This window comes from Scylla paramamosain, chromosome 14, assembly GCF_035594125.1.
Source record: "Scylla paramamosain isolate STU-SP2022 chromosome 14, ASM3559412v1, whole genome shotgun sequence".
Taxonomy (NCBI): domain Eukaryota; kingdom Metazoa; phylum Arthropoda; class Malacostraca; order Decapoda; family Portunidae; genus Scylla; species Scylla paramamosain.
The window spans coordinates 16,607,423-16,620,286 of NC_087164.1; the positions used below are offsets into that span (position 1 = coordinate 16,607,423).

General features: G+C 46.0%; 1 protein-coding gene across 2 annotated transcripts; it reads left to right on the plus strand.

The window, feature by feature from the left end:
• The first annotated feature begins 2,631 nt into the window (after positions 1–2,631).
• Positions 2,632–12,566, plus strand: LOC135106941 (uncharacterized). 2 transcript variants are annotated; one of them, XM_064016396.1, is made up of 6 exons: positions 2,632–2,861; positions 4,220–4,447; positions 4,560–4,744; positions 5,132–5,399; positions 5,516–5,764; positions 10,461–12,566. In XM_064016396.1, exons 2-6 carry the CDS (start codon positions 4,220–4,222, stop codon positions 10,584–10,586), a joined length of 1,056 nt encoding a protein of 351 aa, XP_063872466.1. In that variant the 5' UTR covers positions 2,632–2,861; the 3' UTR covers positions 10,587–12,566. The 2 variants fall into 2 exon arrangements, with proteins under 2 accessions (XP_063872466.1, XP_063872467.1); XM_064016397.1 differs by having other exon boundaries at positions 2,643–2,861; positions 5,147–5,399.
• The last annotated feature ends 298 nt before the right edge of the window (positions 12,567–12,864 follow it).

Here is a 12,864-nt window from a genome sequence, read left to right on the forward strand (position 1 = left end):
CCTTACCGATTAACCAGTGTTTCGTAGTTCACCCCCATCACGTGGTACAACTACGTGTCGTTCCACCTGGGTAAGTTAGCCATTAACCCTTTCACTGCGATATAACAGGAAAGAAAAAGGGAAATTAGAAAATAAAAATCTCCTAATATTTCAACATTGAGGTTTAGATGTGTGACTGTAGAATAAAATTAAAAGTTATCATTACATTTATAATTGTCCACCTGCAGAAAAGGTCGCTTGTCTGAATATTTTTCGTTCCTCTTTTCTTACGGGGGAAATAATCGCGTATGGTAAAATATTACTCCCCCTTCTGGACAAGAAATTAGTTGACAATACATTACCAGATTTTTCCTTTTATAGTAAAGATTCGTTGGTTTAAAATATTTTCCCCTTTAGACAAGAATTTCGTTGGCGTTATATATACATATTTTCGTCCCTCTCATAAAATATTCGACGGATATTAAGCAAATTTTTCCTTATAGTTAAAAGATTCATTGGCTATCAGTAATTTCCCTTTAGACCAAAACGACTTGTTACCTAATAATATACTTTCTCCGAGGCTAAAAACATCATTACCGGGTTACATATTTTTCCCTCGGTGCTCGCAAACCTGTGGCTCGCAAACATTCGCTAGCTATTAATATGTATATGTTTTTTCTCATATATAGACTTTTTTTCTGATGGCTGAAGTCCCCGAGCCACGATGCACAGTGAAGACGGAGAGGCGAGGCAAGGGTCGAGTGGCGTCCACCGGTCCGCCGCCACCGCACCGATCCTTACGCCGCCATGGGGTGGAGAGGCGCTTCCTTCCCTCGTCAAAGACACTCTTTTGATTGGATGGCAGAGCTTTCCCAGTCACGGAAGGCTGGCCTGTAATCTGAGCTCATTTTTAAGTCGCAGAATAACAATTATCATTTATGGAAGCAATACAGCCTCGTCCATTGTCTGCCGGCTCATTATTTGACTTCCAGCAGAAAAATTTCCGTGTGTGTTGAAAGGTCACGAGGAAGGGGTGTTCACATCATCAACGGCACGACAGCACGGCGGCGCGACCACCAGCCGGCTACGTGCTCATCTAGACAACCTTCTACCCTCCCTTCGATTGGATCCCCACCAGTTCTTTAGGGCTGCAGCGATTACTTAAGAGGTCTAGATTCTCACCTGTGAAAGTACCCGGTCCCATTAAACCATCAGAAAAGAACGCATATGTGTCTCCGTGCAATCCCTTTCCAAAAGACGAGGGAAGTAAATGTGGACAGGACGAGAGGTGTCTGGCTCCAGGATCCCCACCCACAAGTCTGCTGCTGCTGCTCCACCCTCGGCCCTGGCAGGCGACACAAACCACACGCACGCAGCTGTAAATTTTTTTTTTTTTTTTTTCAGCACCGGCCAGTAATACACGGGTGTGACTGCCGAATTGCAGTATGGCATGTACATGTCCTCCACGTCTATTGCTCCCAGTATTCAGTTATAAAAAGGTGAATATTATTATTACTACTACCACCACTACCATCAGATAAATATTATTATCACTACCACCACCATCACTACCATCTAAATATTAGTTCCTCCAGAAACACCACCAATTGAGTATTATTCCAACCATCACCGCCACCACCACCAGTCAAATATTGGTGATGGTGGTGGTGACGGTGGTGATGATAGCGTTGTTGCTGTTGTTGTTATTGTTACTGATGTGGTGGTGGTAGTGGTGGTTATAGAAACATATGGTGGTTGAAGTGGATGCAATGGTAGCAGTGGTGGTGGTGGTGGTGATTACGCTGGTCATAATTGATGGTGATAGTGGTGGTGGTTGTGGTGTTGTTATTGTTGTTGTTGGTGGTGGTGGTGATGGTGGTGGTGGTGGTGGTGGTGGTTGTGATCTTGATGGTACTGGTTGGTGTCAGTTGGTGGTCAATTGGTGTCAGTAGGTGGTGGTGGTGGTGGCGGTGATAGAGATAGTATTGATGGTGTTGGTGATAACGCCAGTAGTGTTGTTGCTATTGACGGTGATGGTGATACTAATAATACTGGTGGTGTTGGTGGTTGTGGTGATTGTGGTTGTTGTGTTGATGATGGTCCAGGTGCCGCTGGCGTTGTTGATAGTGGTGTTGGTGTTGATGGTGTTGGTGTTGGTGGTGTTGCTGGTGTTGCTAGTGGTGGTGGTGGTGGTGGTGGTGGTGGTGGTGGATGCGGGTGGATGCGGGTGGAGTGCGGGGGCGGAGGGACCCTGTGGCGTCGCCCGCGCCGAGGACCAAGCTCCAGGTGGGTTGACCTTCTGCGGTCTATTTTTAGCAGCGGCAGCGGGAGCCTTTCGCCGCTCAGTTTTGTTTCCATGACCCTAATGTCATCCTGCCCCAGCCCCGTGACGTCAAGCCCCTCAACAAGAGCAAATTCTCTGAACGAAGTATATTCCCGATTCAGATTGGTGAATCACATTGACGTCAGCAGCCGCCGAGCCTTCCCATTGGTGCACGGTTGCTATTGTAATCAATAGTTCGCCAGGATCCCAGCCAATAGCAGCCGTCCTTGCATCGCCTTCCAGCCCGAGCGGATGAAAGGAAGTGTGAATCGGAGCGCGTGGGAGGATGTTGTCTGCGCACTGGACAGGGATATATAAGAGCGACGAGCGACAGGCAGCCACAGCCAGCACCAGTCGCCAGCTGAGAGGACCTGAGAGCAAGGACATACAAGAAGAGAGAAAGAGGGATACAAGTCTCTTGCGGTCACCGCCTAACTTAAGAAAACCACAACAAGAAAGGAACATACTTCTGTGATTATCTAACTAAGAACAAAGTGTATTTGTAGCAAGTGCTACGAAGTAAGAAGCCGAACAGTTCTGCAAGACCCAACAGCTCAAGGTATGCTCTTGGTTAATTTGCATTTCTTTTCTTTAGTACCGGATTTGTGTCAGAACCTCGAGACGAAGTTTAGGTCATGTTGCAATGAGGAATACTGATGCTTGACTAAAGGTGTGAGTTTCCCTCATTCAAAATATGATAAAACGAATATTTTCCATCCCAATAACAATATTTTCAATCACTGCAGCGATCCCTCGAGTTCCAGTCTCAGTGATGGTCTCAGTTGAATTTGCAGTCATAGAAATTGTTATTATGTTCATAAACCAATCGGGGAATTCATGTTTCTTGATGAACGGAGACCACGACAAGCATGCTGGCTGATGGTCACTTGTAAAAAACATAATGGATGGATCTCCAACTCATCATGACACCCAAGCCGAGCCTGGATGCCACGAACTGGTGTGGGGCACTGTTCACGGTTGCCCTGGCCTCGGTGCCCTTGCTCATTTCTTTCCATTTGTACGAATATATCCAAGTACATCATACGGTTTGGGGACATTTGAAGTACAGACTGAGGAACCAATTTGTACCTATCTATCTAATTGTCCGTATCTCTCTCTCTCTCTCTCTCTCTCTCTCTCTCTCTCTCTCTCTCTCTCTCTCTCTCTCTCTCTCTCTCTCTCTCTCTCTCTCTCTGCACCACTATACTATATTTCGGTCTATTTACAGGCAGATTTTAAACATGGAGATATGTACTTAAATGGACAGGAAGTAAGGCTTTTCTCGGTGGCTTATGAGCCGCCGGCCAGCGGCGTGCCTACGTGGCCAGGATCCCTGGGGCTTGTGGGCACCCGTGTCATGACCTTAATACTGGAGTTGGAGGTCAAAGAGGAGGGGAGTCTATTTTTACTCCTTCCTCCAGTCCCCGGGAACACTGTTAGGCGGGACCAGCCAAAAATAGCACGTGGCAACAGTAGCACGAGAAGACATCAATACTGCTCCTGGATTCGAGACGCGAGGAACCAACCCAAACTTGATTTTACACCCACCCGTGACAGTTGTTGCTGCTGCTGATGTTGTTGGCGGTAGTGTTGGTGATGTAGTGCTAGTACTTGTTGCTCCTGTACGTATACACTGGGGCAAGAAATACGATTCTTTCTTTCATCTCATTCTCGGGTCTGAACATTCCGACGAACAGCCTCGTAAGGGCCAACAGGTTTGCTACTGTTTGTTCTTCCCTCGAGTTCCTTAATGATACTCGTTGGTGCCACACATTTTGAATCATCACAAGCTGGTTCTCAATCCTCAGCGGTAACTGTGACGTAGACGGATGGAAAAATTATTCTCGCATTACCCTGGTGACAGCTAGTTATCTTTGACGACGAGAACTCAATGAGGTCTTCTTGGTGTCCCTACAGATGGAGGCCATGAGGGTAGTGACGTCACTACTCATGCTGACCGTGACGGGGCCCAGCCTAGCCTACCCCTATACCCGAGGGACCGCCGGGAGGAGCAGCGGGTGGGGACGTGATGCAGGTCTCGTCGACTACCTTGGAGGGTACCCGATGGACGACCAATACGCTGTGCCTGAGTACGATCCCACCACCCGCTACACCTACGCGGCCCAGCGACCCAGAATAAACAAGGTAAGCCCAGGGGGAGAGAGAGAGAGAGAGAGAGAGAGAGAGAGAGAGAGAGAGAGAGAGAGAGAGAATTTACAAGCACAACTAATGCACTCACGCCCTCTGTCTCCTTCAGGAGGCTGTGGCGGCGTGGCTCACTGCTGCTTTCGACGACATCCTCGATTACGACACGTACAGTGACGATGACGGCATCTGGTACAACGAAATGGCCACCGATGACGTGCTGGAGCCAAACCCCAACGACGACTCCCCCATGATGCAGCTGTTCTTCAATAACCAGCACAGCCAGCACTCCGGCAGGTGAGCTGAGTGCTGACCCGTCTCGTCTTTCACTTCAAATCACCTCGACCAATTTCATTACCTCGCCTCCCGCTTCTTCCTTGCTTTTCTTCATGTTCTTTCTTGCTATTGGGAAAAACCCTAACCAGGTAGAAGAAAAGTATGAAAGGAAAAAAACAAAACTGGTGAATCTTTTGACAATAGATAAAACATACATGCACACACACACACACACACACACACACACACACACACACACACACACACACACACACACACACACACACACACACAGTTTTGCGTTTTCATCACTCAGATTTATACCAAGTTAGAATTTTCCCAATAGTACATCTTCTCATGACAATACCGGATAGCGTTCCTGCTGAACAACGTGGGACTGTTGCGTAGTTCTGCCCCGTACAGATACTCACTGGAGGACCTGGAGAACATGGAGCGCAAGGCCAAGATGGAGGACAACACAGAGAACCAGCTACACGCTCTCATGGGCAAGACGATTAGGAAGAAGTCCACCATGCCAGTGCTCGGCGGCCGCATGTCTGTGGCGGGAAGCATCCTGGGCCAGGGACAGAAGGAGGAAGCATATGACATCCCCGCCACCTCTGTCAGACGACCTGTCTTCGCACGCACCATCACTACTCAACCCGAAGACGATAAGGTAGATGAAGTAACAGTCACCAGGTTCATGCGTGCATTATCACATCAAGTCGTGAGAAATATATGAACCATCCAACTCAATCCACTCAGTCCTTCATCTGTTTGTTCCTCCTTCAGAGAGAAGCCAACAAGAAGCAACAGAAGCAGGTACAGGTTGACACAAGCGTGAGGACTACACAGAAGCCCGAGGAGAAGAAGACGTCAATCAGCAAAGCTCCCAGTGGCACCAACAACAACGAGGTGACGAGCAGCGACGCAACGCCCTCCCCCAAGAGCAGCGTGCAGTCTGCGACGACCTCACAGTACCTGAGAAGCCACTACGAGACGCTCAAGAAGTTCCTGGACCGCGAGCGTGAGGCGCGAAGGGTGAGTAGGGCTGACCTTACTTGTTGTGAGAGAGAGAGAGAGAGAGAGAGAGAGAGAGAGAGAGAGAGAGAGAGAGAGAGAGAGAGAGAGAGAGAGAGAGAGTATCGACATGACATTAACACGTTTTAGGTTATCGCCACAAGTAGAATAACGTCGCACTTTCATTCTCACTGTGTTTAGCGCTTTCCCTTAATGTTATGTCCTCTAATCTGCAAACAACCCTACAATTCCTGACAACTCATGGACTTAAACTAGACCAGATGACTTCAGGGTGAGAGAAAGCACTAAGCACACCAAAAGTCTAGTGTGGAAGGTTACTTGACAATTAATTACCAATCAAGTCACAACAAAACATATACAGTTCTCTTAACTCAATAACAGAGCAACAGAATCCCAAGTCAGGAGCCACATCTTACCCAATGCTTACCCACTACAACAGTATAACACGCATAAAGTAGTTCATCATTCACCGAGCCTTTCTATAGTTATCAGCACTCAAACAGGAAGGCTCAAGTGTATGTGTGGTCTTTTCTTTCTTCTTGTAACCTGAAGGAACGCGATTTTGACTCCTACTGTGCTAAAGTCATCACATTAAAACGAACCACCGTATCTATCTATCTGTCTATCTGTCTGTTTGTCTGTCTGCCTGTCTGTCTATCTACATACCTAACTACAACTTATTTTTATCTATATGCTTATCTATCCATCTATCTACTTCACTATCTACGATCTATCTTTTTACCTATATACCCACCTATCTATCGATCTATCTTTTGTTCTCGTCCGCACGTTCTTAGTCCTGGCGAGAGTTCTATATCTGGCATACCAACAAGGTTGAATCGTAGAGAATCTCTTTCATAATTCCTTGCCCTGATAACAAAGTCTGACGTCAGCGTGCTATCGTCTCTCTCTCTCTCTCTCTCTCTCTCTCTCTCTCTCTCTCTCTCTCTCTCTCTCTCTCTCTCTCTCTCTCTCTCTCTCTCTCTCTCTCGTGTGGGTCGATGGGTTGTAAGTTCTTATGTTTCAACACATCACCTTGCCGGAGACACGTTTTTCTGTTATTAACAACCTGTTCATCACACTCCACAATCCAGAATGGACTCCCTGTATTCAAGACTGGCTTTGACCTGCTTGAAAGGCCGCGCTGAAGAGCCCTAAATCAGTCTCCAGTAATTCAAACAAACAAAAGATTGGTATCAACAGTCCTCGTTTCTTCTTTTATTCTACTAAAACGATAATTTGTTTTTTTTTTTTTTCCTTGACGAATTTCACTTTGCATTCCTTGACATGTCCTTTCTTCTTGAGTGTTCCTTTCTTCTTCTTCTTCTTCTTCTTCTTCTTCTTCTTCTTCTTCTTCTTCTTCATTTTCTTCTTCTTCTCCTTCTTTGTCTTCTTCTTTTACCAAAACGATAATTTACTGCCTTTTCTTAACGATTTTCACTTCAAGTCCCTGACGTGTCTCAGTCAAGTTTATTAAAAAAAAAAAAAAAAAAGTTGGCGTGCATGCTTCCACTTATCCTTTGTGTCGTGGAAGGCCGAAAAGTGAGCCGTGTCAGCCTGTAGTGCCTGGTGCCGTGTGGGGTGACACGTCTATCAAGACCTCGTGGGGAAGCAGCCTTGTGCCGCCCAATATTGATCCTGCGTGTCACGGCGAGCTGGCGGGAGTCTCAAGAATGTATACAGGCTGAACCTTTCATGTGTCTCTCTTCAGACGGGGAATGTTAGTATATTAAAAAACATATTTTACACCGACTAATTTCCTCATTTCATAATTGCGTCAAGCACGATACAAAAAAAAAAACATAATGATAAGGAAGAGCGAAAGGAAAAATATGTGCAGGCGGAAGCGTGTAACCGTTCCAGGATGTAGAGCAGCGGGATACGTGGCGACATTTGTCAGATGGTTTGGTGACGTACGAATGTCTGTCTCCCTTGCCCTAGTGACCCGGCCACGCCACGCCACGCCACCCTGCTCAAACAAACAAAAAAAAAAAAAAAAGAAAAAAGAAAAAAAAACACGGCTAAAGTTCAACGCCGGCACTCCATTGGTTGACACTTCGGGTAGAGACTCAGAGCTCCATTACATCACCGTGCCCGACAGCACTCGCAAATTTCCTTTCTACATGTTGCATTGCGTGGATTGTACGCAGATGAACGCAACACACACACACACACACACACACACACACACACACACACACACACACACACACACACACACACACACAAACACACACACACACACCTCGTCCATATAAGTCCATATAAGCGGTATATCAGGCAGTGTAGTCAGCCAGCTTTGCACACTTATCTTCTTGGACGCCTAATGGAGAGGTGACGCACCAGCTCATTTATCATCAACAGCCGACAGTTTGCTCCATTCAGGAATTACATGCTTTCTACATTCGCGTGTCAGCAGTTTTTATTATGGTTCAGAGCTTAATCATTTAAGTTAAGAAACACTCACTCATTACCCAGGGCACGAAGATCCTCTCCACTGTAAGGGCACCCTCTTAGCGGCCCTTCCGCGAGCCAGCACCGGTAACAGCGGGCACGACCACCTGACATGGCGGCCTTAACCCCTTTCAGCAGGCAGGCAATATTCTTCCTCCCCCGCAATGGCCGAGCTGCCAAATATTCCCGTGTAGGCACCAGGGCCGCCTCCCACGCACACGAGTTAAAGCTGAACCCTTCATGCCACCTAGCCATCACCCTTATACCCCTAGCCCTCTCTAAGCTCTTACTTGCTGCGCCCTGCCATCCTGCTACCTAGCACATCCGCAAAAAGGTCAATAAGATTAAAGAGGAAGGTGAACAGCGGAAGGAAGTGAAGCAAATGTGATGGTATGGATGGTTGGTGGCTTTAAGGGTTCCAGGACCTGAAGAGGCAGAGGAACAACCTGTTGGGGTCCATAGTGTGGGTGGGTGACCGCTGCCACTCCTCGCTGCACCCCGCAACTCCACGACCAATCGCTGGGGCCTTAGAGACTCTGAGGGAGCCTTGTGTGGGACTTGAGGTCGGGGGAGGTTGGATGTCACTAGAAGAGCTAGAGAGAGAGAAGGGAGTCAAGCTGAGGACAGGAGGGAGTGGGTGAGTGCGGCAAGTGCTTTAAATTTGAACACTTGATATCAGCTCCGCCCACACCACGAGTTTAAAGAGGATGGCTGCTCCCGCTCCACCTACGCTACCGCACGGCCCTCGCCTTCCGCTTGGTATTGACTCGCCCCCTCGCTCTTCCTTCCCGTGAGAACAATGCTTGACGGAAACTTCGACACATAATCAGCTCCACAAGAGACACATAAACATATACGAACAACTTGTCAAGGTTACATGGAGCCACTTATGTCTATCTTATATAAGTCACATCATTAGTTAAATACCTACTATTACGTGTCCCTCGATGGGTAAGGAGACAAGATTTGAGCACCAAGGAAACATACCACATCAGTTTCTAAACGTTCCTGGCTCTACTTGACACTATCCATACATGCCTCACATGCCACGGTGCGTGACGAACTGCGGTACTGTATGTAGGTCATGGAAAGAAACGAAAGTGTGGGAAAGATGTCTACCTACTATAAGTCGACATTTCTTCACGCTCACACAACTCACGTACTTATTTTTATACATTTCAACATCTTAGCTCGACTTCTTTTTAGCAGGGTCTAGTAAAAAAAAGTTAAGGATTTTCGAGGGTGTTTTTTTTTTTTTTTATTATTCAATAGTGAGAGTTCAACAAGGTTTCTGCGCCACTAATAGGGAAAAAAATAGCCATGACAGATTGACTACTCATCTCTATGGCCTTTAAAAGCAGTCCTGATATGAGAACGAGAGTTTAAGAATACAGATTTTAGCGTTATGGGCAGTTCATTTTCTTCTTTTTTTTTCTTCTTCTTTTTCTTCTTCTTCTTCTTCTTCTTCTTCTTCTTCTTTTTCTTCTTCTCACTTTTGCTTAAGGCAACACAAAGCACTCTGAAATCTTGTACACTTGCTTTGTATAATGAAATTCTCTCTCTCTCTCTCTCTCTCTCTCTCTCTCTCTCTCTCTCTCTCTCTCTCTCTCTCTCTCTCTCTCTCTCTCTCTCTCTCTCTCTCTCTCTCTCTCTCTCTCTCAAGTGCAATGCGGTGAGAGTATCCGAGATGCATACTTGAGGTGCCTTGACTCGAGCGCCGCCTGACGTCAATGAGAAGACGGCTAGGGATTGGCTGAGATGTCTCGTGACGCACAACCACCACTACGTTACTGGTGAAGGGCGCGTGACGTCACTACCTCCATCGACGTATTGATTGGGAGCATACACACTCAAACACGCACGCTCACGCTCACTCATAAACATATACACACACTAAGAGAAGATGTGTTAAGCACATTATTCTTTGTTGGATTATTTAAAATTGGTACGCGTTTTTTTTTTCTTTTTTTTTTTTTAGTTTGACTTTTTTCTCTCTCCCTCGTTCTTCTTTGTACGAATTATGCAGCGTATGTGTGTCGATGCGGGCATAAGAATATTTACACATTGACTTCACGTGTGTGTGTGTGTGTGTGTGTGTGTGTGTGTGTGTGTGTGTGTGTGTGTGTGTGTGCGCGCACACTTACATTACAGTGCCACATATTCATAAAATAACAATTTCAATGCGTTTTCTACATGGGCTTTGTTTTCACGTGATCGTTTTTTCTTTCTCTCCCCCGTGTAGAACCAAGATATGGAGGAAGAGCTGAGGAGTGAAAGGATGCAGAGGAGGGGCGGCGTGCAGAAGCGGTACGCGGCGGAAGAGGAGACACTGCCGGAACAACTGGCCAGCCTCAAGAAGAAAGTCTAAAATGCAAACCGGGGAACGACCTGCATGTGTCCATCACGTCCACGAGGATGACAAGCACCACTGACCCGACTGCTTAGGGGGAACCGTGTGATCACTTCTCACCGCCACACCCAGAACCCTTAGCCAAGCCAGACAGGACAGTGCCAAGCAAGGGAAGCGGAAATGCCGGAGAAAAAAAAAAAAAAAAAAAGCAAAAGACGAACATATATATGAGACACAAATAGCGCCCCCAGTAAAGGACAGCGAATAGACAAGACCTACAATTACAGTTCCTTAACTCGAAATGCTCGACAATAGTAGGCTGAGGGAAGTTTTGCTCGTTAGAGACGACGATTCAGACTCCCACAGAAAGCGCCTCTCCGAACTGGGGAGCATCAATGTCAACGGCTTGCTATTGTCCGCTGAATGAGGCTTTTTCATTATGCTTCTTGGAACACAAAGGAACGAGTTCTTAATTTTCACGGGAATTTCATAGTCAGAGTAAAGGTCGGTCTCGGAGGTTCAGCGGGGCCAGAGACGGGGAAGCACTGGCAACTTAAGGGCTAGTATACCGGGTAGCTGGTCTTGCTTCATACCGGTTGTTTTCCTACATATGCAATTACTTTCCAGCTCTTATCAATCTGGCTGTTACTGACTCTCCCAGTAGGCATTCCCTATTCTCATTGATTTAGTTCTAAAAGCTGAGTTCAGTCCCGCGCCTTTGATATGAAAGCAGTAAGAAGCGCTGAGGCGTCACCACACTGCTGGCTGAGAGCTGCACACAGCTCGGCCTCGCGCGGGCCGCCCACTCACCACCACCAGGCCGCCACTCACTACACAAGCACTACCACCGTCTCCTTATCACGGCTTTAATCCACGTTTGGATGACAAGCTGAAGCTGACGTTTTCTGGAGTTAGTGTGTTCTTGTGTAAGTTCAGGCACATGAAATTCTAGCTTATGTGACAAACGACTCACGTTTCGTAGTTTTTTTAAAGTTACATTCATTAGACGGGAGGTACATGAAAATTTAAGTACAGAATAATATTTTTCATCCATTGTTCACTTATTCCAAAACTACCTCTGTGCCAGGGTTGTTACCTAATGTGTTGTTTGGTTCATATCCAGAAAGACCAGTTTGTTAAACAACCGTGTTTGGTAAGACTGTAATTCACAATGTGCTACAATTTGTACCTGTTTGTATGAGTTACTTCTTACAATATGATTTCGAACACTCAGAAAAAAAATAAGGTCTTAGGATTTTTTGGCCCATCTTTTTTAAAGGGCACATCACGCACTTTTGCCAAGTTTTTTTTTTTTTTCTGGTGTTGTGTATTCTTGCCTAAAGGAGTTGACGGCAGGTGTGTGGAGTGAGGCGAGGAGAGTGGCTGACGGCCCTCACGACGGATGGCACCCCTCTCACTCGCCTCGCCACCACCAATGGCTTTTCAAGCTTTGAACTCACTCTGGGGTGAGGTTCAACCTGTAATAATATGTCGGGTTTTTCGAGATGCCAAATAGTCATACTCAATGTATTATGAAATCCTTCTTCCAAGGATATTTAACTTGTACATTGTATGTACCATATCACCTCAAAAATCAAATGAATTATTTTTGTATTATAACAATAAGAGCACTACCAAACTGTTAAAATTGTAGATCAATAGCGTGACCCGCCAGTGTGCACGGCGGGCGACCATTGGACCCTTCTTCAGATCAGAGGTCCTCATGCCTTCAGGCAAGGAACTCATTTCTTGATATGTGATACGTACTTTCTCTCTGATCTTTCTTAATAAACTTTAATCTTTTACTATGTAGCATATTATTATACGAGCCACAAACACGAAGCGGCTCCTTCCTCCTGGGTGCCGACCAGCATTACGCACTCTGCAATGTAATAATAGTGTACATCTTAATACTATACGTACTAGTATGGGACTTAACCTTCTGCCACATATTCTTTGTCTTTCGTACTGATTTTCAATAAAATGTTTTAATATTCATTCATCTTTATCAGTACTGGTTTCCTTGTTTTCTTTTTCTTTTTTTTTTTCTATTTTTGAAAGGTATCCTGAGAAAGTTGCCAGTGTTAGTGGGAAAGAAGGGATGGATGCTGCACGGCGGTGGATGTGGACACACCATGACATGACAACAATATGATTTCAAACGGCATGAAAAGTGTTTGGTATTACCCCCACAACACAGTGGAAATACTAAAGATGAAACATTGACTTGACAGGAATTAATAACAAACAAGGCTACTCTGAGTCTGACTTAAATATTCCACCAACTCCGCCATAG